We start from the raw sequence: 26,223 nt of genomic DNA, 5'->3' as shown, positions 1-26,223 counted from the left end.
CTCTTCAGAAACCAATGGGTGACGTCACTGATACTGTGTCCATGTTTGAAACAGCCTGAGGATTTAAATAGTCATAACATAAATAACAGATACAAACTTTGAAGTTTAGGCAGATAAAACGTTTAAAGTAAGCAGTTAAAGTAGATATGAGTAGTGGAGATTGAAAGGGTAAATAAGTGCCATTTGTGCGTGTGTGTGTGTGTGTATGTATGTGTGTGTGTGTACGTGTCTTCAAGCCATCCCTACAGAAGTCAGTAAGCCAGTTAAGACTTGACTAACCTAAGTCAAAAAAGCCTGTCTCCACCACTGATGGAATTTTCTTCATTCTTGTAGGTAATTAGTCACAATCTACAGTTTTTTACACAATAAACTGTCCTAATGATGAAGATAAAGAATGTCTAATGTTCACCAAAGTCTGTGAGATTTGTCTTCTAGGGATCATGAATATTCTAAATATAATAGTTCAAATATTTGATTTTGAACGTGGTCCCTTAAGCCATGGCACGACCTTTTCATGGGCACAGTAATGATCAACTTTGCAACTTTAATGACACAATCATACAGAGAAAGAATATGTCCAATTTCACATTAAAGCAACTCTGTCCTAAAAGTGTACATGTTTAAAATGTATCCCTGCATGAGGTGGAGCAACACAACCATCTGCAGGTCAGCTCTCTGCAAAAACCTGTAAACATTGACCTACAGAAGTGCTGATTAAAAGCAACACCAAAGTTGACGTTACGGCTCAAATATCAGCTCGGGTTAATTTTGTGACAATATGCTCCTTTATGAAGCTATAAACACTGATCTGCAGACGGTGATAAAACAGAACAGATCCAGCAAGACCGACTGAAATGCATCTTTGATGAAACGTAACTGGAGATGATGGAGCTGCAGCACAGTCTCTCCTGCCCCCTGGTGGCTGTTAATCACACACACACACACACACACACACACACACACACACACACACCACACACACACACACACACACACACACACACACACACACACACCACACACACACACACACACACACACACACACACACACACACACACACACACACAGCTGTGTTTGGTCTGACTCTGAGCTGCTGTTGTCCAGAGTGGCTCCGTGTTCCTCAGCAACCTGAGGCCCATCTGAGGGGCCTGGAGGCAGCCTGGTTTTTACTTTGACCGGCTGCAACATCAAACCCACCATGTTCCTCTCATACTGTCCAACCGGTTCACAGAGGAGGGGGCTATTTCAGGAGTGTTCATTTTATCAAACACAGAGCTCTGTGTGGGTGTTCACTTCCTGACCAAGACAGGATAGGACTGTTTATCTACAACCCCTGACCTCTACCTCTAATCTCTTCTGAGCAAACACTCTCTCTCTCTCTCTCTCTCTCTCCCTCCCTCCCTCCTCCACCCATCATCATCATCATCAGCAGCAGCACCCAGTCACCAAGTCTGCAACCTGTCAGGCTGATAAGGTGCTGCCCCCAGCTGTACAGGACTAAATCATGTCTGTAGGGCTTTGTTTAAGTTCATTATACATTTTATATTGAACATCACATACATAGCTTATTATCACAAGACAACAACCAAAAAAACTGTTTCCCAGGCCAAAACAAAAAATGTCCCTTTAACCGTCTGAGTGAAAGGTTCAGCTTTTGGTCACTTAAGACTTCTGTTTTCTTTTTGTGTATATATATTTTTTTCCTTGTCAGACAAAAAAGTCCAGAAACAATAAGGAATCAAATGAAAACCTGTTCATCTGTGAGAGGGCAGAGTAACATGTATCATATATAGACCCAGCCCACACCTTCACACAGGTGAACCAATCACAATCAGTCATCAGTGAGCTGCACCTGGAACACATGACACACCTGCAAGCAAAACAACGTTAACGCAGAGTTACTGCAACTACAGCGTACATCCTTACATTACACTACATAGAACTGAGAAGAAAGAGGTTTATTACCAGAACAGTCTGTGAGGTTGAGTCTTATGTAATCATTGTTTTCTTACTCAAACTGACCTGAAATATATTAAGTTTGACGACTACAACTAGACTTAAAGTATAAAGGGCAAAAGTGACTAAAACTAATATTCAAATGGACTGGAGCTTGTTTTGCACTTTTCTAGTCTTCTGACTACTCAAAGGGCTTATACATCACATGTCACACCTACACATTCACACACTGATGGCAGAGGCTGCTGTGTAAAGTGTCTAACACAGACACGCCACCAGCGAAGCAGCGGGAGCAACTTGGGGTTAGGTGTCTTGCCCAAGGACACATTGGACATGTGGCTGAAGGAGCTGGGGATCAAACCCCCGACCTTCAGGTTGAGAGATGACCGACTCTACCAACTGAGCCACAGCCGCTCACATTTTCATCTAAAGACTAGTGCTGTATTCAAGACCACAATAACCAAGACCCCGAGATCAGAGAGCTCAGAGACAAGACAGAGACATTTAGGGATCAGGACCAAAAAGAGACCAAAGCAGGGCAAAACTGAGACAAGACCAAGACCATACATATCTCATCATCTTGTGTGCAGCGAGCCTGTCACTTCCTTAGACCGTATACAACGGGAAGGTTGCGGCCGTAACCGGGGGGATAAAAAATCAAAATGAATTGAAGTTATTCCTTCTTTTAGAATGAGGTGTTTTCCTCCTTATCACAGTAATGACGTGGACAAATAGCCTGTCAGTGGTGGGTCTTGACCCATCTTGATTTAAAATCCAGAGTCCGCCCAGTATGAGACCGAGACGAGAACGATTAAAAATGCTTTCTATTCCGAGACCTTCAAAAAGTGGTCTCAACACCGGCCCTGAGACAAAGACCGATTTCGAGAACTTCAACAAAGACTAAAACTAAATCTAAAATGTCTTCCCAAATGAACACTGCAAAAAAGTTGTTCACATTTTTCCGAAAAAATGAAATATTCCTGAATCATTATTGGGTTACAGTCTGTAAAAAATAAATTTACTGTACTTTTCACTCCTTTTTTTATAAACGTGACGGTTTGTTGCTATATCATAAAACACATTGATATGAGTAAATGTTAAACACTGACTTTAGTTCAAGCTTGTTCAGTATTATTATATTTAAATGATACCATTATGGAGGTTACACACATTCACTTATTCAGTCTATGGGTTGAGCTTGATTTGTACCAAGGAGTGAACAGTAAAGATGAATATCAGCCCTCTTACTATATTTACTGTTCATTTGTCTCTGACTGTTTAGGACTGCAATACTGATACTAATATAAAATACTCTTTTGTCTTTTGTCTTCAAACTCTTTCGGACCTTTCTGACACTTTCCTAATCTGATCTAATCTAATCTGTGCACACCACCTGCCTCTCCAAAGTGAAACATTCCTGAAGACCTGGAGGCACAAAATTATTCTTCTGTGAGCTCCAAAAGTTGCATTAAATAAAGTTTGGGATATCTTTAGCAGCCATCTTTGCTGAGAAAACAGACTTGCCTCGATAAAGTTAAATCTTTTCATACGGCTGATATTTTCAGTAAATGTGAGTGGGAGTGATATATATTTTAACGAGGAGCCTCCAGCTTCGTCTGCACTGACTTCCAATTGTCTTACTCAACAGTTCAACAGTTCACAATGAACCCATCTGAACTCTGTGTGAGCTCTTAGGAGCTCTTCGATCCCGAGTGATAGGCCATTTAGCTGGGAATATTTCAGAAAGAAAGGAATTACTGTACGAGTCTTTTCAATAACCTGCATGAAAACAGACAACCCTTTGTCCTCAAACAAAGAGCGGACTGGAAATGTAGATTTGAGAGCCAGAAACTAAGCAAGTCATCACTGAGTCACTGCTGTTGTTCAGTAATCGTCTCAGTCCCCTGTGTGCATAAAAAACACTGATCTAATGCTGCACTGATCAATATCTTTTTAACAGAAATGGAAACGACCACTTTTTGTAATGTGACAGAAGTCTTTGTCATGTTGGACCAGCGGAAAAAAAAGATCTCAGCTTCCTCTCCTGACTGAAAGAACTTCTTTTGAAATAGTGAGCGTCCTCACCTCAAACACTTAGCTACCTTTATACAGTATGAATGAGCTACCATTGAAATGATGAGCGTCCTCTTTTGCGGGAAAAGCTTCCTCACCTGAAGGAATGAACTGCATTTTAAAGAGTGAGCTCTCTTCCTATCAAAGTATGAGTTACCTTAACAGTATATGATGGAGATTCCTCACCTCAAAGAATGAGTTACCTTTATATGAATGAGGTTACTCACCTGACAGAATGAGCCACCATTGAAATACTGAGCGTCCCCGTTTGCCTGAAAAGGGATGTCGCCTCACAGAATGAACTACCTTTAGGCCTGTAGTATGGGAGCGTAATGTTCTAGAGGGGTCATACACTCCTCTGAGCTCTTTGAGAGATGGTGGTGTCTGACCATTAAGAGCTTTATAGGTGAGCAGACAGGTTTTGATTTATATTCTGTTTTTTTAAGGAGTCATGCAGAGAAGCTTATATGGCAAGTTTTAGTCACTGCACGTAAATTGAGATGTCATTTCCAGGCGTTTAAAACCCCTTCTTGGCACCCTAAAATGTACTAAAACCAAAGGCCTCAGAAAAATGAACTCTTGTTACTATAGCAACGGAAACCATGCTTGAGAAAAATGTATTTGAAGTGTCTTTAGATTTTCTAGTTTGATCCTTGGCCTTGATGTTAACATGGAGCAGATGGGTTTTATGACTTATACTGCAGCCTGTCAGTAGGGGGCGCTCCCAATGTTTTGGCTTCACTTTTAAGGTATCCTATATCGTTTATTTGTTTATACAGGTGATGGTACACATGACACTTCTTTTTACATTCCTCAATACTGAAAAAGAGAAAAGTTCCATTCATTGATATTACAAATCCTCCTTCCCAGAATAAAAAAAAGGATCCCAGTTTGATTTTCATAAAGTTTATTTCAGTATAAGTGGTTTTTAAAACACCTCACACTGTTTCTCCAAACATCACATTGTTCCTGCAACCTCTGAGATAAGCAAGCAAGACATTAACATCTCCAAACATGGCCAAGTTCAACATGATCAAACTCTGTGCCCAACGACATTTTTTTTAAAGCAAACTATTTGACATTAAGAGGCAACATTAAGACAAGTGGGGAGCAAAACAGTCATTTAAGAACCAATGACTGAACTTTGTACATGTGTAAAAGCGGACTAAAAAGAGAGACTTAGCGGCTGGCTTATAGCAGCCGATGCAGGAAGGTGCAGTGATCTGACAAAATCAACCAAATGCCCTAAAAGGAACTTCCTCTTCAGCCTCCTGAGCCTCGTGTGCAGGCTGTGTGTGTGAGTGTGTGTGCATGCATGTGTGTGCACTCGTGTATTATCATACAAACAAAGCTGCAATGATTTTCACTTAATCGATTCAAAGAAAATTAATTGCAAACATTATTTAGTCAATTTGCTGTTTCAGTAACTTCCTGTGGGGAAAATATGTCATATCGGTTCCAGCTTCTTACACGAGAAGATTTGCTGCTTTACTTTGTCTTTAAAGAGCATAAATAAAGATTTCTGGGAGTTTTGACAAACAGAGAAGTTTGAAAACATAACGTTGAGCTCTGGGAAATTGTTTAAAAGGAGTACACTTTTTCTTTTTTTTTTACATTTTATGTACTCAAAAATGAATCCATGGATTGTGACGAAAATTGGCACATCTACCGATAATGAAAGTAACATTAGCTCTACAAACATGTCATCACATAGAAACCCAATGTTTTTTTAATAAGGCATTATGTGGCTAAACAAAATAATCAGAATCTCCACAGAGCCAAAAAAAACAAACAAAAAAAAAACCGTTAATGCCACAAATTCTGTTTTTTAAGGCAAGAAAACAGAACAAAGTACAAAATGAGAAGCTGCGTGAAATCAAAGTGACGTCTTGAGGAAACCTTAAAACTCTGTACAGACACCGGTTAAAGATCTGGCAATGAAAATTTATGAACACAAAAAATCAGACAAAGAATGGTTTGTTGCTCTGGGTGAGTAAAAGAGGGTTTGGGTTGTAACAGCTGAGATTTGTCTGCAGAAGCCAGCCCACAGAGAAACAACCAAAAGAAAAACAGGGGGGCTAGAAGCAGAGAGAGTGCATTGACTTCACAGGTGGTGATGCTAGCATCATGAGCTGGGACAGTACCATAAAAAGATACAAAATACATTCATGGAGACATTTTTTTTTTTTACAAACAAAACAAAGAACAAGGTCATTAAAAAGCAGAACACCATCAGTTCAAATGGCTCAAGCTGAGAGGCAGACCACAAATATCAGGTGATAAGACTACACTATATGGGCAGGGGGCCGAACAGAAGCATGACTCAATAAAACGTCTTTGAGTTGATCAGTTTATGGGCGTGCAACAGTGAGATTCATCACATCAAAAGAGACAAAACCCCTCCCTCACAGGTTATCATCTCTGTCCTCCTACTGAGCAAAGACCAACTAATGGCACATTTGAATAAGAAACAAAACAAATAAAAATCATGTTCTCTCACATTATGTACTTTGAGGAGTGTCGCTCCATGCAGTAACGGACACTCAAAGCAAAAAAAAATAAAAAATCAAATTTTTCCAGAAACAGCGTCCTTTAAAGCCAGGTCACATCATCATTTCTAACACCAGCTACAACTTGGACTAAATGATATTCACTTTAGAGCTCCTGTGAGGAGCAGGTTATGAAACATGAGAGCATGACCATCAGCATTAAGACTGTGTTACTTCTTCACTGTAATTATTAATGTTTGAAGCCCGTGCTGTGTGGTGCGTGTCAGACAAAGTGAACAATGCATACACAGCCTTAGCTGACATTTTTTGCTGGTAAATATTCTCCATGAGATACATTTGATTGTTAAAGAAGAATTTTTTTGTAACGTGAACAGGACAAAATCAGCAAAGAGATAAGATGCACTGCTTTGTCCACAGGGGGGCGCCAAAATCAGCACACATGGAAACTTCCTCATAAAAAGCTTTAATGGAAATTGCCATTCAACGGGGTCTGGCAATCATTTCGTTTGATTCACAGCAAAGCTGCCCAACAGTGACAGTGCTTTCTGCTTTCCTTTGTTAGATGTGACTGAAAAGAGAAACCTTGACGTTAAGTTTGACAAAAGATTCTCCCTTTGCTGCGAAAAATTTAAGGAACATCCAGTTTGTATGGATTGTGGCGCCCCCCTGTGGACAGAGCAACACCTCTTATCACTTAGCTGATCGTGTCCTGTCCATTTGTAAGAGGTGTTCTGTGATGAAAAATCTCCTCCTGGTATCTTTGAACAGTCAAACATGTCAGTCCCTGGGAATCTTTAGAAAATATAATGAAAGTCTGTTTCCGCAGCGTGTTGTTAATCACCTCGTCTGACACCGACCCCTTGGCAGCAGTGGCTACAAGCATTCAAAATGACTATAAAGAAAGTATCAGTCTTGTTGCTGATGGTTTTGTATGATTTTCATCATCAACATCAGCATGAATTTCAGTGTTTTTCATAACCAGTTCAAAACTCCTCACAGCTCTAAGAAAAAAAAAATCTACTTGTCTGGAACCTGAATTCAACTTATTTACCTTGTTAAAACAAATTCTGCTCCTCCAAAGAGATCAGGAGTGGTCTGTTTTGGTAAGCTAACTTGCATATTTAACCTTTATTTGACCAAGCTGCTAGCAAACCGTTTGTGGAAAGGCGTGTTGCTGTTGGATTCTCACACCTGACTTTACACTAAAGCTCAGTTAAAAGTGAGCAAAAAGGTTTGTTTGAGTTAACTCTTATCTAAATCCTGACTCTCTCATCAACTCCCCCCTGACAATAATCTGCGTCTGCCCCGTCATTCCACCCACAGCCGATCCAGTACCTCCACCATGTTTCTGTACCTCTTCATCAGTAGATGGACAGTGCTGCCTGAGCCATGATGCTGATGGTGATGCTGCGCGGGTGTCCACTCCGACACAGTTCCCTGAGAACCCACTTCCTCTATGACTACAGCTATGGCAATACGCAGGGGGACAAAATAATGTGTGGTCCTGAACAATTCGAGAGAAAAAAAAAAAGAACACATTTGACAGAATAATATGGTGCAGCATTACAAGGAGAGGACACATTAAAAGCCAATATTTACAAATATTTCTGATGGGGAGTCTTTCCCACCTAAAAGCCATGATTATTCTTTCATCATGGTACGCGTGTTTTCTCTACATACAGACGTACAACAGTGTGCTGGTGGTGAGAAAATAAAGGTGTATCTATAAGGACACTACACGGTGCCACTGGTCGAAGCAGACACTGAGCTGCTGGGTGTCATGAGTCTTTAGTTGATGAATTTACATGAATCAACAGTTTCTGGACTGGTGATCATTCACAGAGACGAAGAACTCAAAAGATGTGAATGATTTCAAATGATCCGCTGTTAAAGAGGAGGTCTGTTGTTTTTTTTTTCTGGTCACTATTTTAATAGATTTGAGGGGTAAATGACAAATATGTACCGAAATGTTTGGAACTGTTCTTGTACATTGACTTAGCCAGCAGCTGCAAAGTGGGCTTTAAGAGCTGAAGGTAACACTCACTAAAGGTTTTAGCTTTGAGCACTTGCAGGCTCAGATTGTTTTTATAAGTGTCTGACAACATTTCACAAAAAAAACATAGACTTAAAGAGTTCAGGTTTACTGCTGGCACAGTTTGTAAGTTTGTATCATTCTGTTTTGTTAAATTAAAGCCAACCCTTTCAAAGAAGCAAGATCACACAACAAATCAAAAACAGAGACTGAGGCAGAGGCCGAGGCAGACCACTACCTCCTGTGTCCTGTGAAGTAAACGTACTGTGTTTGTCCATGAACTCGTCTGGCTCTAAAGGGAGAGATACGACAGAGGTGTCTCATTACAGGGAAATCATCTTACTCATTCAGAAAAAGAGTCTGTAGGGACTATTTCTGTTACTGTCAGCGACAAAAACAAGCACTTTGATTGGAGCTTTTTTGAAATATTTCTTTGCAGCCTTACTTCCTGTTTTCAATACTACTGGCTGACGTCATCTACTGAATCAATTTCAAAAAGTCATTTAGCCCCTAAAAACCACCAGAAGATAGTGCCCAGGATAAAACGACAGAGTTCCTCTTTAACTAATCAAACTGCTTCTTACATGACACCAACGTTACATACTGCTATATTACTACTGTACTATGAACACGAAACATAACTGATACTCCTCCATCTTCTTTTTGTACATATAGTATACAGCATGTTGTCTTATTCTCTTTTTTTTTTTCTCATGGTGTGTGTTGTTTTTTTTTTGCATTCTATATTACAGTCTCTGGATGCTGATTTTGGCTTTAAGCAATGAACCCCTCCTATGGATGGTGAGTTTGCTTTACAAATAGGGTCTCTCTTTCCCTGGGCGAGCTCCACAAACTCAAATCCTTCACAGTTTCTTCAGTGTTCACCTCTTCCTGACAGTCCTCATTCGACCCCATATATATATATACTATATATATATATATATATATATATATATATTTAACAATATAAAAAATAAGTTATTGCGCATCCAAAAAAAGTGCATTGTATATTTGAAAAATATCTCTTTCTCTCTTTACACTTTTCCATTTTTCTTCATGTTTCCTGCTAATCGGGATGGCTTCCTATCGACGGATTTTTGGGATGGCGGCAAAGTTTTTTCGACCTTTTCCACTGTGTACCGTACCATTTGACTGGAAGAAACGGGGGGAGTGAAGGGGGGGAGGAAGAAGAGAAAAGGGGGAGAAGGAAAGAGAAAACTGGTAAGGGAGGGATGTGGTGCTACGCGATGACCATGGGAACATCGTCCGAGAAGCCGCTGATCATGGGAGCATCCTCATCATCATCACCTGGAGAGGAAGGGAAGAGAGAGGGATGTTTGTGAACATGTTCACTTCATCAAATGTAATAAACATGAGCACAGTGGCATAATGTACATAAATCAAAGAGGACGCTTGTGCTAACAAACAGAAAAATGTGCAGCTCCCTCTCGCTCTCCTGAGTGTTGGATTTGTTTCATGAACTTTTCAACTCTGCTTGCATCGACCTTCTTTCAGAGAGAGCCAAAGTTTAAAGCACAGAATAGTTTTGTGGCTGCTTTATGGCACCACAAACTGCATCATTTGTGTCTACTATCTGCTCTGTCTCAAAGTCTAATTCCCAAAGCATAAAGTTTAATGATATTCGCAAAAAAACCCAAAAGTTGGCCTGCTCCTGCTACAGTTCACTCTTGTTTTTCAGTCTGAATGTGGAGAAAATAAATCTTCCCCTAAAGTCTGCGCGGGGCTGTGCTCTCATGCTTACGGAGCTCAATTCCCTCAGCAAATAGATTATGAGATAGGAGGTAAGGGAATACTTTTTCAAGTTAATTGTGAGGCTGCGCTCGGAAAAAAAAGGGTTACAAGTTTCACAGTTTAAAACAAAGCTTCCTCCCTGAATGAAGTAAGTTAGGGCAACTCAGAAACAACAGCTCCGGATCATCTTCAAACATGTGATGAGTCGCTGACAGAACTGATCTCATTTACACAAGTTCAGCTCGCACAAAAGCCATGCAATCCTTTTGTGCATCAGGCCCCCAGTGTTGCCAATGCATCAACAAAGTGTCCGCTCTCTTGACGCTGTGTGCTGCCTAAAGAAATACACACAGCGACAGAAACGTTTCAAACGTCTCACCCAGTTCGTCCCCAGAGGAGAAGATGGCTGAGCCCAGGCGGGAGTTGTAATGCGAATTTGCGAAGGCGGTGAAGTTGTTCTGCAGCCTGCGGTGTCGGAGGTAGAGCGCCACCAAGCCGCCACACACTCCCAGGAGCAACAGGAAGAGGACGGGAACCACCACGGCCGCCATGTCCCCTGAGTGGCTGTCGGCGCGGGAGCCATCACTCGCCCCTGGGGAGGTGAGAAGGTAATGTTGGAAGAATAATGGGAAATCTTTTTTAAAATTTTTTATTTATTGCTATTTACAAGCTCTTACAGTAATGTTTGAGTTTGTCTGTGTATATATCGCCGTACCTGCTGCCAGCTGGTTATAAAGCAGGAGTGCAGGCTCTCCGCACAGTTGACCGCTGAGCAGACAGCGCGCCTGCACGGAGAAGGTGTAGTTGTGTCCGAGCAGCAGGCTGCTGATTCTGAAATATGTCTCTGTGGTGTTTCCCAGGATGGACGTCTGGTTGGTCACACTGTCGTAAACATGCACCTCATACCCCTGAAAATGTAATGAAACATGTTTATGATAAATATGAGGGGCAAGTAAAAAGAAATGAACAGATGACAGTTTTGGTTGATCCTGCTTGATGGTGATTGGATGTTGTTTTAAAAAAAAAAAGTTAAATTATGCATCATAACAACTTAAAGGCTTTAGCTAGCTCACAATCATGTTAGTCAAATTATGTTTAGGCTTTAAAATGAAAGTTTGAACTGATTCTTTCTTCAGTACATCATCCACATATTAAACTTAGTTGATTGATTAAAGAAGTAGTTGATTCTGATAGCCATTTGTGCAAAGTTTGATTGATAAAAAGAGGGCGTAGAAACCTTACAGAAACCTAGAAGTTGTGTGAAAGAAAGAGTTATGACTGTGTAAATAATGTGGAAGATGTTTTTGTCATTTTTGTCTCACCCTGCTCTCGTTGAAGCCCTTTTCTCGGACAGCGAGACTCTTCCAGAACAGGAACACATGGTCGTTCTCAGTCAGGATCTTCAGAGCCTCGGGAGCCGGAAGGGGAACTGAATCAGAGGGAAAATATGTTTTAAAAAAAAGAACAGAATCTCTGATGTGTGCAATCAGACAACTAAACATTGTCACATTCATTTATAAATATTTATATCAATGTAGGACCACAATGCCGGTTCATTGTTGTGTCTAAGCTGTTAGACCGCCACCCACCACTAGATGGGGCAGTTGCTCCAGTTAATGGACCTGCTCTCCCTGCTCTCCTTGCTATATTGCCAGGTAAACCAGCACAGTGGACGGATGGCAGTGCAGGTTAAACTAGAGTATAACCATTTAAACCAGAGCATAGAGTAAACAAATTCAGCACAGACTGCAGACGTTAACCTGCAAGAGGACTGAAGGCTGGAGGTGCTAACAATGCTAACATCATCCACCATTGTGCCACACATTTCAGTGGCATTTCAAACAGCTGTCAATTTCATTCATGAAAAATGTGATGAACTTTTTTTCATATAGCAATCAACTAGGCGGGATGCAATATGGTTTTGTTCAGTATTCAGCAGTTTTTAATTAATTGTGCTTAACTTTTACAAAAGTGAAATCAGACATTTTAGGCTGCATTAATCACAGAAAAAGAAATCCTGAAGGGACTGATAAGAAGACATCAAGAGGAACAGCTACCATGAAAAAAGCACAGCAGGGAGAGAGCGCTGTTAACTTGTGACCCACGGGTTGCACGATGAGTCTTTATGTTTCAAACGGGCTGAGATGAAGCCGTGTGTGTACCTGTGCTGAGAGTGAAGCTGGCCTCCTTGCTCATGTTTCTCAGGCGGACAGAGATGCTGTATCGTCCTCCGGGCTCAAGGCCTTTCAGAAGATACTCCACCGTGTTGTTCTGCGTGGTCAGCTTGTAGTCGCGCTCCACTTTACGGATCCCGTCCCGCACATGGATCGCGTACGTCTACAGATTCACAAAGCCAGAGAGAGAGAGGGCAGGAAGTCACAATAACAAAGACACAAGGCAGGTTACATGATGTATTAAGTGCATCAAAACACAATTTTTACAAACTCATAGAATACCAGGATTTGTAAAGCTGTGGATGTAATAATGAACTTTTGATCATTGAGCACTGGAACATGAGTCGTACCAGAGGTGCGTTGGGAGTGTCGTATGGCGGCTGCCACTTCAGCGTGGCTTGTGTCTTGTCCACTCTGACTCGATGCAGGTTTCTGGGAGGCAGCCTCTCGTTGGGGATCATTTTCACCACGGCGTACTCAGAGGGAGGACCCAAGAAGGGGGAGACGACGCGCACCTGCAGGCAGACAGCACACATTACAGTCACGATTATAACATACACGAGTCATAGAGGGAACAGACGCAAACAGAGGCAACATTTTCTTGGATTTTTCTTTCTCAAATCTTGGATTTACAATTTAATAAATAGTATAATGATTTTTTTTTGCTGTTATCTATCTCTCTATAATATATATATACAATGATTTTGTGGGAGCTGGTAAGATTTTTTATAAACACATTTTTGAACATTCATTCATCCTCTTATTTTCAGTAAACCGTTCCCTCCTAATTTTGTTCTTTAACTGCAAGATTGCCTTTGTCTAATGCCATCAAAAATGTTTGCAAATCTTAGGTGTACAATTTAATTAATAGTATAATGGCTTTTTTTACTGAGAGCAAACTGTTCTCTACAAACTTTCTTCTTCACTTTGTTAAAGTGCAAACATGAATTTCTTCATGTGTGTTAAAAGAGCTCAAAATGTTTAGTGATTATTTTCTTTCTTTAGGGATACATTTTTTTAATTATACAAAAAGTTAATTAACAAGCCAACCCTTCATTTCTTGTTAAGTGATCTTATTTCACATCATAGTTTTTATAAGATAGAGTTTTAATTCATCCTGCACCATTCTCTATTTTACTTTTTTAACATTAAAACCAATTTAGACTCAACTTTTGGATTGATGATGTCGTCGATCATCACTCTCTGTTCTCATGCTATTTTAAACTGTTGGAAGACACTGAGCTGCAGTTTAACCCCTTAAAGTTTATTACTTTTTTGGAGGAACTGTGGTGGTGTCAGAGAACACCCCCAGCCCATGGATCCAATATTCACCAGGATTCATCAAACTTCACGCCCAATAATTAACACTTCTCCTCTGACTTCCTTTCGTATCCCTAAATCTTTGAGATCTTAAAGCTCACAGTCGTTTCTGCATTTAACATTTTGACTTATAAGTGTGAAAGCTCAGAAGATTGTCGAAACATAGAGACTCTGTGACACTGTGATTCCAGTTTGGATTTGGACTCACCAGGAACAGATACTGCTCATCACTGTCCACTGTGACCGTCAGACTGGGAGACGAGGTGCTGAGCTGACGAGGACTTCGGTACAGATCCAGGAAGGAGGTGGCATAAAACACACCGTACACCTAAACCACACACACACAAACCTTGGCTTTCATTAAAATGTATTAACAGATTTGACTTTTTCACTGGAAGTCTACATCTGCTTTGTTTTGTACCTGAGGAAGGGGTCCGGTCATGTTCCAGCTGCAGTCCACAGCGGTCTGGTTGAGGGCCCGGGCTTTGAAATGGGGCCGGTCTGGCTGGGTGCCGCTGGTCTGGTGATGGGACAGAGCAGTGGGACTGTCTCCTATACTGGTGTGAGCCCACACGGCCACCTCGTACACCGTCCCTTCTGTCAGGTTTGTAGCTGGAAACACACACACGCATCAACATTATTTTTCAGATAAATGAGTGTGATTAAAACATGATTAAAACTTGTTTTCCACCATGATCACCTCTGAGGATCCTCTCAGTGACGGTGTAGTTCTTGTTCTCCTTGACATGGGAGTCAAACTGCCATGATAGAATCACAATGTACTGTTTGACCTGTAAGAAACACCAGAGACGTGTTAGTCCTGTCTCAACACACACAGAGAGCACTAAAGCTTTGACAGAGACACACAGGAGAAATGTTCTCAACTCTGGAGATAATTTCAATGACAACAAACATCAAACAGATCTGCATTATTCAGAACGTTTCACATCTTTTTTATAAACTGAAATAATCACATTATTATATTTTATGGAAAATGTTTAGTCGATGAGACCTTTTCTATTAAAGTAGCACACAGCACATTTTCATGGTCTCATATTATTTATGTCTTATCTTTGGAAATTTAAAGTAGGAAAGTAAAAACACATTTTCTTTTCAGTTTGTCCATCATTTTTGGGAACCTGACAGAGAAAATCTCTCACCTCGTACTGAGAGTTGAAGCTGAATGAGAAGCTCAGCGAGTCGTTGGTGACAGTGTCGGTGATCACAGAGGGCGGAGGCAGAGCTGCAGAGGAGACAAAAATAAACTAACAGATTTAGAGCTGTCTAAATGATGACAACTTCCTCTTCTTCAGAGATTTTAACTTTATTCTGCTGTAAACCAATAACTCAGGACTCCCTCCATGGGCTTCAAATTAAAAACCTGCATGATTTCTTCATGTGTGAAAAAGAGATCAGATCTGAATGAGTGAAAATGAATAAATAAAGTACTTGTTAAAAATGTAGGAATTTAATCATATCATGCTGGAAACTGCTAATTTGGATTTCTTCCACCTTTTTGTCTTAAGAAAAAGCACCTTCTATAAAATCCTGACTGCTAACCCATTCATTTAAGATATGCACTTATTTAACACCTATAATTAGATATAGGCTTGAATTATTTTAATCTCCTTTATGTCAATTCTGTTCACAAGGTTGCATAGGTTCTTTTACACATATAGGGCTTTCACACTTGTAGAAATCTCCTGAAAAACTCAGGATGTTTCCAGGGCGTGAGTTTGGGGAGTATCCTGCAGTGTAGTCCTTTTTCGTTACAAATCACAGAATCACTCTCAGAAATGATCAGTAAGGAGATTCCATGTTGCCCCTTACTATGCCTGCTTAATGACTGTTCCCAGGTCCCTATTGTATGTGTGCACATGAGAACAGAATATGGCTCTCTGGTGTTACTGCTGCAAAGAGATCCACCACAAACACTGTCATTAAATCACTGGTGGCACCTGCTGTTAAATAAATTGCCCTTAGACCTCTCTGCTGCACGGTCTCTCAGCTGTAGAAACTCCAGTCAGCAGGAGGGAAGGTTAATTGGAGGGTGGGGTGGGAATGGTCTTCCACCAGGCTTTGGCATTTGGTTGTGTGTGTTTGTTTTTATGCATGTGTACGTGTGGGTAAACACAAACCAGGATTAATATGATGTATATGAATTGTCCACACAGATGACGATATCTATCTGCAAACTACTCGCCCACATGTTCAACGTTAAATTAAGCTGATGCTTTGAAATAAAATGCATGGTGACAAAACGATTTCATTATAATTTTCATCAATATTATCTGAAAAAGAGGAAAAACAGCGCCTCTGAAGAAGAGGCCGAGACAGAGGCATTAGAAACAGAAACGTCAGCAGCGTTCACGTCACACCAGCACAATCTCAAGTACTTGTTTACCACCAGCAGGGGGCAGTGTTTGAGTGTGTGGGAAAGTGTCAGGGCATTCATCTTACCTTTTTTAGGCGTGATAGATTTCACTTCGCTCCAGTTTCCAACACCTCGACTCGTCACTGCTGCCACCTGAGAAACATCACCATAGCAACAGAAACCATCATGCATCAGTAATGAAAGAAGTCAATAAAGTCCACATCAAAAACAGCCGTAACATTTTTATATAATCATGTTGTTTTACACTTTCACTGATCAGATCTTTTAACCAGCGTCAATATTCAATCTTAAAAGCTTTACTGTTTGACTGTCAACTTGTTTCACAGTGTAACACATTTCTGATGAAAGAGGAATAACAGCTTTAGCTAATATGGTTTTAATGAGACAGCCATTTAAACAGGAACACTCTGTTTGTGCATGTGTTATTTTCTTACCCTGAACCTGTACATAGTGTCCGGCTGCAGCTCTTTAACTTCAGTGTTGGTGGTGGTGCACCTCTGTGACGTCCATTCAAGACCCCCTCGCTCACTGTACTCAACCTGACATCAGATAAAAACACAGTGACACATAAATATCCCAGTGAGGAGGAGGCAACAAAAAGAGGTTTCCTGCATTGATTGAATGAAAAGATGGATGGCATGACAGCTCCCCAAAAGTAACCTAGACTGTAAGTCTGCAGCCTGGCTACTCTCTTCTGTGTGCTCTCGTCTGTGTGCCTGAAGCCGAGCCCCCTGAGCTTCTAATTTTCAACATAACGCTCCGGAAATAAAAATATATGTAGTGTACATGTGATATATTACAAACATACTAGGTGCTTATATACGACGGAGAATTAGGGTCATGTTAAAAAAATATATATATTTTTTTAATTTCGAGATTAAACTCGTAAATTTACAACTTTGATCTCGAAATTAAAAAAAAAATGTAGCGTGGCTCTAGTCCTCCGTCGTACTTATACATTCAAGACTAAATAAAAAATAAGCAATTTTGCCATTCTATATGTTTATGTGCTTTTTAGTTATAAATAAACACACAGCTCAATCAGCAGCGTCAGTTCAGCTGTTGAAAAAAAACGGCGCTCTAACTCTCCCCTCGGCGTGACTCATTTGAACGTCTTTTCATTCATACATTCATTTGGGCTTCTTGTAAACCTCGGGCGCATGACTCCATCTTCTTCACCGTTTTCTACACTCTTATCTTCTTTTAACACTGTGTGGTAATGTTTGAATTAATCATACTGCTACCACTCTTGACCCAGCGCACTTGCCGTTGTTAATTTCTGGAGGAGCGGAGCGCCAGAGCACATGAGACGAGAGAACACAGACGAGAGAGCGCCTGGATGCAGCCATACCCGACTCAAAGTAAATGGTAAATGGACTTGAGCTTATATAGCGCTTTTCTAGTCTTCCGACTACTCAAAGCGCTTTTACACTGCATGTCACACCTACACATTCACACACTGATGGTAGTGGTCGCTATGTAGTATCATGCATCAGAAGTAACTAATCCCATTCATACACCACCACTGAAGCAGCGGGAGCAATTCAGGGTTAAGTGTCTTGCCCAAGGACACATCGGACATGTTGCCCAGCTGGGGATCGAACCCTCGACCTTCCGGTTAAGAGGCGTCGACTCTACCAACTGAGCCACAGCCGCCCAAAATCCAAATCCAAATCCAAAACACTAGGAGCTCCCCCTGCTGACTGGCTGCAGTAAAGCTCATAAGCTCCGCCTCCTCCATGTTAACAGATGGGACATGGGTCAAACTCTAAAATCAAAATACACGTCAAATACATTTTGCTTAACTGAGGATTCTATCGTCATAGTTAGTTTCTTCTCATGCTGATTTATGTCCAATTTTTTTTTTCTTTCTGAGAAGCCCCAATTTTTTATTTTTTTATTGTATAAAATCGGATGTAATGATTGACAGCTCTGTTGACAAATGCGGCTCCTGCAGTACGGTGTGCACCACTTTAATGTGTGTTTTGTTTAGAGGAAGGGACGGGGCCTAAATAGCTCCACCAGACTTCACAGATACTGGCGCTGAATGAACATTGTCAGGGAGTATTTTGGTTTCAAATTTTGTAAACCAGTAGGGGGGAGACTTGTTGTCCATCTTTATACACAGTCAAAGGATTTGATGCTTATGAAAAGGACTTACGATGTACTCTCTGATGAGGCCGTGTCCTTTGTCAGGAGGACTCCAGGACACTTGCACCTTCCCGTCCTCGTCGTTATCACAGGACAGCTGCAGGTTCCTGGGCGGGTCGGGCACTGCAGGATACAGAGACACACACAATGAAAGGAATGAAAGAGTGAACGCATCTTCAGGGTGAAACTGAGCTAATCTCTACTCTCTCTCTCTAATCTGACATTAGTAAACTCATACTAGAAAGCTTTAAATGTAGCCTACAGTGTTTTCATTTCTTATAGTCAATGTATTTGAGCTTATGATATGATTATTTAACAGTCTAGTGTCGTCAAACCGATATTTTTTTACTATCCAACACTTATATTGTTATCTCCTCAACTTAAAAAATAGTGTAAATTAAAATTTTGAACTTTCCTAAAATCATTTAACATAAAATCTGGTGTATAAGAGGCACTTTTTAACTATTTTTTTTATCTAAAAATTGCACTGCATCCTATAAACCAGTTTAAAATGCTGGCAGCCGCCACCATCACCCACTGCACGTGTCCTTATGTGATTATAAAGTCACCCCCATACATTATGTATTGCAAGCAGCCTGCTGGGATACATATCAATTCAGACCAGGCTGACTGCACAACTTTTAAATATCAGGTCTATCATAGAAAATGGTGATATAGTGTTATACATATGGTGTTTAGTAAATAAACCCCGTCAAGTTCTGGTTTGTTTGAAAAGACTTCTGAGAGGAGGAGGGCAGCGCGAGTCATGGGTCTGTACTTCACAGCTATCAACGTAACCGTAGGCTGAGGTGCTAAAAAGAGCTACACAGCTGCACATCAACTGTACGGTGTTGACTTTGCTGAATGCAATGGAAATCATGTAAGTGTTGGCGTTGATTAAAAACTGTATAAATACTGATACTCACATCCCTCAGGCGTCCTGACTGTGATCATCTCGTTGGTCTTGTGCAGCTTGCTGAGACACTGAGTGAGCACCTTGACTTGGTAGGTGGTGTCCGGTTTCAACACCGTCAGCTGGTAGATGGTCTTGTTGCTGTGGGTGTCCATGATGGTCCACTGCTGGGTGCCCACCAGCCTAAAAAACAACAAAAACAAAAAAACACAATGTGGGTCACATCATGGAAACATGACTTGGGATGGGGATCTTTAATTTTTTTAATTACATTGATACCATTATCAAGACTCCTTAACGAGCCGAGTCCTTGTCGATACCACTGTTGATACTGTTTTATTATTTGGTGGAAAGAAGAGATAACTATGTGTACTGACAAGGGAATAAATCTATTCTATATCTATTTGTATCAGTAGTGATATTGATGCATCATTAGATGATTAGAGCTTGTGCTAGAAAGTTAAACAGGTAGTAATATATATAAGAAAAGATATTAAACATCTTTAAAATCCATTTTATGTTGCTGAGAAAACAACAAACAGCTGTAATTATTTAGGTTTCTCTCCAAAACTGAAGTTTTCTGTTTCTTGACGTTACATTTGAACAGATCATGAATAAAATTTTAACGTTTATCTCACGTCACCTCATTTATTTAGGTAACTAGCTTTTATCCTTCTGATTTCAACACAGATTTCTAACATTGGATTGTTTTAATTAACGGGACTTGCTTCAAAGTTTAGATGTGCTTCCCCACGTCTGCTCTAAGCTGGGCAGGATGACTGTCCCAGCAGCTGCTGGAGTTGAAGGAGTTTGAGGGTGGATTTATAAAAAGAAACTTCACAGACATGTTTTGGGGAGCTCTGAGAATAATTTAAACTGGTTGAAAAAGAGTTTAGTATGTGACCTTTACATGACAGGACACGACTTGAGATATAACGTTTCATTATAGAACCAATGAGACTCTGGGTTAAATGTTACTACATTTCAGGTTTTGAAAAACGTGGAACCAAGTCCTTAATAGAAACTGGTTTTGATGAGTGTCGAACAGTGGTTTCTGTGTAACTGCAGGGTGGAACAGATTATGCCAAGAAAAATGTTTAACCAATTTATAAGGAAAACAACAGGATGAAGTTGCAGAATGTCTCACCTGTAGTAAACCAGGAAGTAACAGGAGTCTAGAGGAAGGCTTTTGGGGCGAGACCAGGTCAAGGTGATGGCACCCAGGAAGTCTCGTGTCCACTGGAGGTTCTGGACTTTATAAGCCAGAGAATCGACTGGGACAAAGAGAGAAACAGATTTTTTATGGATTGTAACAAGCCTGAAATAAACACAGAGAGCCAGCAGGGGGCAGTATTACACTGCTGTCAAAATAATCAAGTTACCTTCCAGGATTTCCAATGGATCTGGAGGTTGATGGTTTTTTTTTACAGCTGATTTTTTTTTCTCTCATCTTGCTCATGAACTAAACACATTTTGGTTATTATTAGAGAATCGGGGACCTACGGGTGCAGTTGTCCTCGTCACTGTGGTCGGAGCAGTCCAGGAAACCGTCACACCTCTCACCGTCCAGCACGCAGGCCTCTCCATCAGAGCAGCGAGTCCCGTTAACACAAGACAGAGGACCACGAGTGGCTACAGACAGACAAAGGGTTTAAATCACTCCATGTTACTGGAATACATCTAAACAACCCTCACTATTTCTGTTTGCACTGACAAATATTACTAAAATGTTAGAGTTTAATTCATGTCATTAATTAAGAGTCACTAAATAAAATTTAATTTAACACCTACAATGAAAGGGCCTCAGTCTCAGTCTTAGCCTTGTGCGAGATGCTCTATCAATTGTGTTCTTTAAATTCAGATCAATTCACACACGAATATGCAAACAGAAACCTGCAGCCTGTGTGTTCACAGGAGCTTCTACCATAATTAAATCCTTAACAAATGTGTAGCTGTACTAAATAAAAGACTGATGCCCTAGCTTTTGCAAAAGAATATGTGATGGTGTCACTTTACACAATGTTATTTGAAGCTCAGATCTTGTGTTCAGATTGAGCTAGTGCTGGGCTCAATACAAACTGTGTTATTGTGTGGTAACTTGTAAACTGTATATGACCTTAAGTTCTAATCTTTATCTTGAAGTCCTCCACCTTGTTTCTGACCCCAGAGACAAGGTGGAGGACATGTAGCACCTCGAAACATCAGTACATTTGAGTAAATTACAGACTCTGTTCATCCAGTGCAAAATACACCGCACCAAACACTGACAGTTGGTGTTATATTACCAGAGAAGCAGAGACCTCCAGGTAATACTAATACTGTGTGAGTAAGGATTTAGCTGGTTTTAAGGTGAAGCATGATCTCATATTTTACAATGTAAGGGTCAGTTTATCAGATTGATCAGTTTGTTGAATCCACAGTAATTTACCACAACAGCACAGCCTCATCATCGTTATCAGTGTGTGTCTTTGTGTGCGTCTTTGTGTGCGTCTTTGTGTGCGTCTTTGTGTGCGTCTTTGTGTGCGTCTTTGTGTGCGTCTTTGTGTGCGTCTTTGTGTGCGTCTTTGTGTGTGTGATGGTGTCACAGGTGCACTGTTTTCACAAACTCACGGCATTGGGCTTCATCAGAGCGGTCCTGACAGTGGATCTGACCGTCACAGCGCTGCCAGTCGGGGATGCAGAGGGGGGGTCTGCGACACTGGAACTGACCCTTACTGCACCGGCTGGGGGAGGGCGGGGGAGGAGCGGGATGGGTGGGTGCTGGAGCGACCGTCACAGAGCCGTTAGCTGCTGACAGAGTTGTGATGAAAGTTACTGTTTGATTGAAGTGAATTATTCTATCAGTTTATTTGTAGATTTTTACAAATGTTCATTCAGGTTGGTCAACTATAATTAAAATCCCAACAGATGCAGTCTTCAGAGACAAATACCATCGACAAAGTACACTTAAGAAATGATCCTGCCGCTGCTTCTACGTATCTCCGCTCATCAGCAGACAGACGTTTACCTGTGGGACATCCCAGCTCGTCGCTGCCGTCAGGACAGTCAGCGTAGCCGTCACACACCCACGTGTTGATGATGCAGGCTCCAGAGCCACAGTGGAAGCGGTTAGGGGCACATGTGGAGGGGCCAGGGGCTACAGTGTGAGGAGTAACGCCACCTTCAGGAAGAAAATAGAAGTTTAGTGACTGGAGATGAAAAGTTATTTTTTCCAATTTAAGATTAAAAACTATTACATAACATATAAATAGTAAAAAATGCAGCATGTGCTTGAGTTCAATTTCAAAATAAGTACAGGGTGTACAGTTGAGGGGTTTGTGCTAGGTAAATTTTGACAGTCTTTAACTGTAGGGAAGCTGTGGGATGGATGATGGTGTTATACTTGTAAGTAACAGGCCAGGGAGGTTGTGTTTAATTGATGTGCTGTAAGAGATTACAAAAGGCTTTCATAAATAATAATATGGTTTAATGGTTCCAACAACTGCTCTACGGTTCTTGACAACCGGGTAGCCTAATCACAGAGTGAGTACCTGTACACTGGGCCTCGTCCGACCAGTCCCCACAGTCGTTCTCTCCGTCACACTTCCACCATGTTGGAATACAGCGTCCGTTTCTGCACTCGTACTGAAAATACCTGGAGCAGCCGGGGACCTCCGTGGGAGCAGCTGCGACACACGGAGCATGACTTAATATATCTGTACTTTATCACTTATGTTCAAGAGTTAAAATCATCAAAGGGAACCACAGTGAGTATAAATATGTGCAAACAACGGATTCTTGATGGTTAAATAATAAACATCATTCATGAATTTCTGCATCAACTCTTCTTCCTCCTCACCACAGTTGGCTTCATCAGAGTAATCGCCACAGTCGTCCATGCCGTCACATTTCCACTCCAGACTCACACACACTCCGTTGGCACACTGGAAGGTGTAGGCGTCACACACTTTACCAAACTCAGAGGGCGTGGCTGACGGAAAAACAGAGGAATGTAAGAGAGTTATACAAATCCCTTTGGTATATTAAGCTTGAGAGGCTTTAGAGGCAGAGATAAAAGGAGAAGAAAAACAACTGAAAGCTTTCTCAAAGACAGTACAGTGATAGACTTAAGACATGTTAGGGCTCCTCACCACATCCAGCGTAGGCTGCGTCCTCATCAGATCCGTCCTCACAGTGTTTGATCCCGTCACAAACCAGAGACTGGAACAGACACTGAGCTCTGTTCTTACACACAAACTCCATGTAGCGGGTACACAGCGGGTCTGTGGACAAAACAAATCAACATGTTTTATTATCAAGATCATTGAAATCAGCAGGTTGACTTTGAGCTGAACACCAATGAACATCCTCATGGATAAATTAAGTTTACTGGGCCAACCTTTTAAGTCAGAAAATACAGAATTCAAAGTTGAATCTGTAAAAATCACATCCCTGTTAATTCGATGGGATAGGATTTTTTTAATTCCAGATTTATTACTAATCTGTTTCTGGTGTTTCTGCTCAACGAACAGGATCACTCACCACAATTGTGCTCGTCAGCACCATCTGGACACTCCTGGATGCCGTTGCAGTGAGCAGTGGCAGGAAGGCAGGTGTGATTGGAGCAGAGAAAGCCGTTACAGCGAGTTCCTTCTAAAAAAAAAACACACACAAAACGACGATATCACTTTCAGAACTGTGAAGCTCTAAAGCCCAAAGAGCACAAAAGTGTGTAAAAGGATGAAAATAAACGCATGCCATGTTTATTAATAATAATAAGTCAACTGAAAACATACAAACCTGCAACACGTCTGATAATTCAACCGTCACCAGAACAACATTTTCTGTTTATTCTAAAATTACCTGATAAATGCTACACACACACACACACACTTAGTATTCACAGTACAGCAGAGTGTGTTATAATGACACTGTTGTCTGTTGTGTGTGTGTGTGTGTGTGTGTGTGTGTGTGTGTGTGTGTGTGTGTGTGTGTGTGTGTGTGTGTGTGTGTGTGTACTTACTACAATGTTGGGGATCCTCATCAGAGTCGTCCTGGCAGTCGTCATCACCATCACACACCCAGCGCTGTGGTATACAGTGACCCGTGTGACACTGGAAGCTGCTGGCCTCACATGTATGGTGGCCCACTTAGGACAAAAACAGAGAGATTAAAAAAACTTGGAGAAGCTGTTAAGTGAAAGACAATATTTCAGACAAATGCATTAAACCCCTTCAAAACGATAAGATTCTTCCTGCCAGTCATTCTCTGCTTCTTTGTGTGATTGAATATAAAATCAAAAACTTCTACAGTGATTCTATTTAACCTGAAACAAAGCAGATTTATGTTATAGTGTTTACCTGTACAGTTGGCCTCATCAGACCAGTCTCTGCAGTCGTTGTCTCCATCACAGCGCCACGCCTCACGGATACAAACACCTCGTGCACACGTGAACTCTCCTGGGCCACACTGGTGAGACTCTGAGAAATGCATCAAACTCAAAGTCAGTGCTGTCGCTGATCTAACTACACAAACAACATGTATATCTTTGGCTATGAAAGGGGTAGCATCTTCAACCGAGTCCAGTTGCCTTTTGGATTTCGCTTCGATTTACGCTGACCTGGATAACTGAGACCCCACACACACAGATGAATAACTACTTAAAGTTTGATCTGTAAGAAACAACTCTCTGAATGAAAAGCTTTATAAAGAAGAGTTAATGTATTAAACCCTCCATATCTCCCAGGGTTTTCTTACCACAGTGCTCTTCATCACTGTTGTCTCCACAGTCATCTTCGTGGTCACACTTGAAGGCCAGAGGGATGCAGGACCCTGAGGCTATGCAGCGGAACTGGTTTGATGGGTCACAGGTCGTAGTGGCTGAAGGGTGAACATGACACAGACGAGGACAAACATTTATACATGATGTTCTTTTATTCCTAAGAGTGACAAATACTACATTTCTTTTTATGGAACAGTTGAGGTGGGAAGTATAAAAGGTGAAAAATCTGTGTGTGGTGCATTTGTATGTGGGTGTGGTGGTGTTGTTGTAATAATTATTTTGGTCACAAGAGGTCAGGTGTCCAACCACCCCGAGGTATAAGTAGGGACTGAAGGTATTTGTGTTTTCTTTCAGGTTATTGTTTGTTTATGTCTCAACAGGTAAGGTTCATATTGTACATTGTCTGTTGTTTATTTATTCTACATTACTTTGACGTCTTTGTAATAGTCATAACTATCTTTTTTCACCAGTACAGTTTTGGGAGAATTCATGAAATCAGATGGAAAATCAAAGAAAAGTTGATTTAAGTTGTTTAAGCATCATGATCAAGTGAAAACAGAGTAAAACTAAATGTACAAATTTATGCAATCTTCCATAGATTGATGCAAATGTTGAAAGAGCCATGCACAAACCATTTGCTAAACTCTAAAGATTTAATTCTTGATCAATTTGATCAATCTGATGAGGCTGAATACTTACGACACTCTTGTTCATCACTCATGTCTCCACAGTCATTGTCGCTGTCGCACTTCCAGATGCTGCTGATGCAGCGGCCGTTAGAGCAGCGGTACTGGTTGGGCAAACAGCTGTGCTCTATGAGGAGGAAAGAGAAAAAGAGTTCATGCAACAGATTATTCATCTGAGCATCTCTTTAAAAAACTTCATTTTCAACATTATCATTTAAATTGTAGCACGAGACCATCTGGATTCTGAAGTAGGTGCGTTTATCTCACCGGTCTTCACGCAGGTGTTATTCTGGAGCTGGTAGCCGCTGGGACACTGGCACTGCAGCTCTCCATCGGGCATTGTTAAAGTCGGGGCTCCGTCTGGGCAGACGCAGGTGTGTCGATGTCCGGGCTGAGGCAGACACAGCAGACTGCACGGCTGGTCCACACAGGCGTTATGACCTGGTGGACAAAAAGATCAGGAGGTAAGAGTTTGACCATGTCCTAATGAGGATCAA

General features: G+C 41.1%; 1 protein-coding gene across 2 annotated transcripts in view; it reads right to left on the bottom strand.

Moving 5' to 3' along the window:
- Positions 1-4,922: 4,922 nt before the first annotated feature.
- Positions 4,923-26,223, bottom strand: part of sorl1 (sortilin-related receptor, L(DLR class) A repeats containing) — an 81,559-nt gene continuing 60,258 nt past the window's right edge. The window contains exons 22-48 of one of the 2 annotated variants that reach the window (XM_061046034.1): positions 25,994-26,167; positions 25,740-25,853; positions 25,016-25,138; positions 24,619-24,738; positions 24,282-24,407; positions 23,801-23,911; positions 23,410-23,541; positions 23,118-23,249; positions 22,810-22,944; positions 22,287-22,439; positions 21,890-22,069; positions 20,783-20,911; positions 20,427-20,553; positions 19,293-19,462; positions 18,377-18,489; positions 16,650-16,754; positions 16,281-16,347; positions 14,981-15,063; positions 14,521-14,611; positions 14,242-14,432; positions 14,029-14,148; positions 12,851-13,015; positions 12,489-12,663; positions 11,649-11,755; positions 11,042-11,234; positions 10,706-10,918; positions 4,923-9,882 (exon numbers count right to left, since the gene is read on the bottom strand). In XM_061046034.1, coding sequence (XP_060902017.1) covers positions 9,815-9,882; positions 10,706-10,918; positions 11,042-11,234; positions 11,649-11,755; positions 12,489-12,663; positions 12,851-13,015; positions 14,029-14,148; positions 14,242-14,432; positions 14,521-14,611; positions 14,981-15,063; positions 16,281-16,347; positions 16,650-16,754; positions 18,377-18,489; positions 19,293-19,462; positions 20,427-20,553; positions 20,783-20,911; positions 21,890-22,069; positions 22,287-22,439; positions 22,810-22,944; positions 23,118-23,249; positions 23,410-23,541; positions 23,801-23,911; positions 24,282-24,407; positions 24,619-24,738; positions 25,016-25,138; positions 25,740-25,853; positions 25,994-26,167 — 3,617 coding nt within the window. In that variant the 3' untranslated portion in view covers positions 4,923-9,814. The remainder of the gene's footprint in view (positions 9,883-10,705; positions 10,919-11,041; positions 11,235-11,648; positions 11,756-12,488; positions 12,664-12,850; positions 13,016-14,028; positions 14,149-14,241; positions 14,433-14,520; positions 14,612-14,980; positions 15,064-16,280; positions 16,348-16,649; positions 16,755-18,376; positions 18,490-19,292; positions 19,463-20,426; positions 20,554-20,782; positions 20,912-21,889; positions 22,070-22,286; positions 22,440-22,809; positions 22,945-23,117; positions 23,250-23,409; positions 23,542-23,800; positions 23,912-24,281; positions 24,408-24,618; positions 24,739-25,015; positions 25,139-25,739; positions 25,854-25,993; positions 26,168-26,223) is intronic. The other variant, XM_061046035.1, reaches the window with a different exon arrangement.

The sequence above is a fragment of the Labrus mixtus genome, chromosome 9, assembly GCF_963584025.1.
Source record: "Labrus mixtus chromosome 9, fLabMix1.1, whole genome shotgun sequence".
NCBI lineage: Eukaryota > Metazoa > Chordata > Actinopteri > Labriformes > Labridae > Labrus > Labrus mixtus.
Note: the sequence above shows the minus strand (reverse complement) of the source record. Positions and strands in the feature narration are given on the sequence as shown.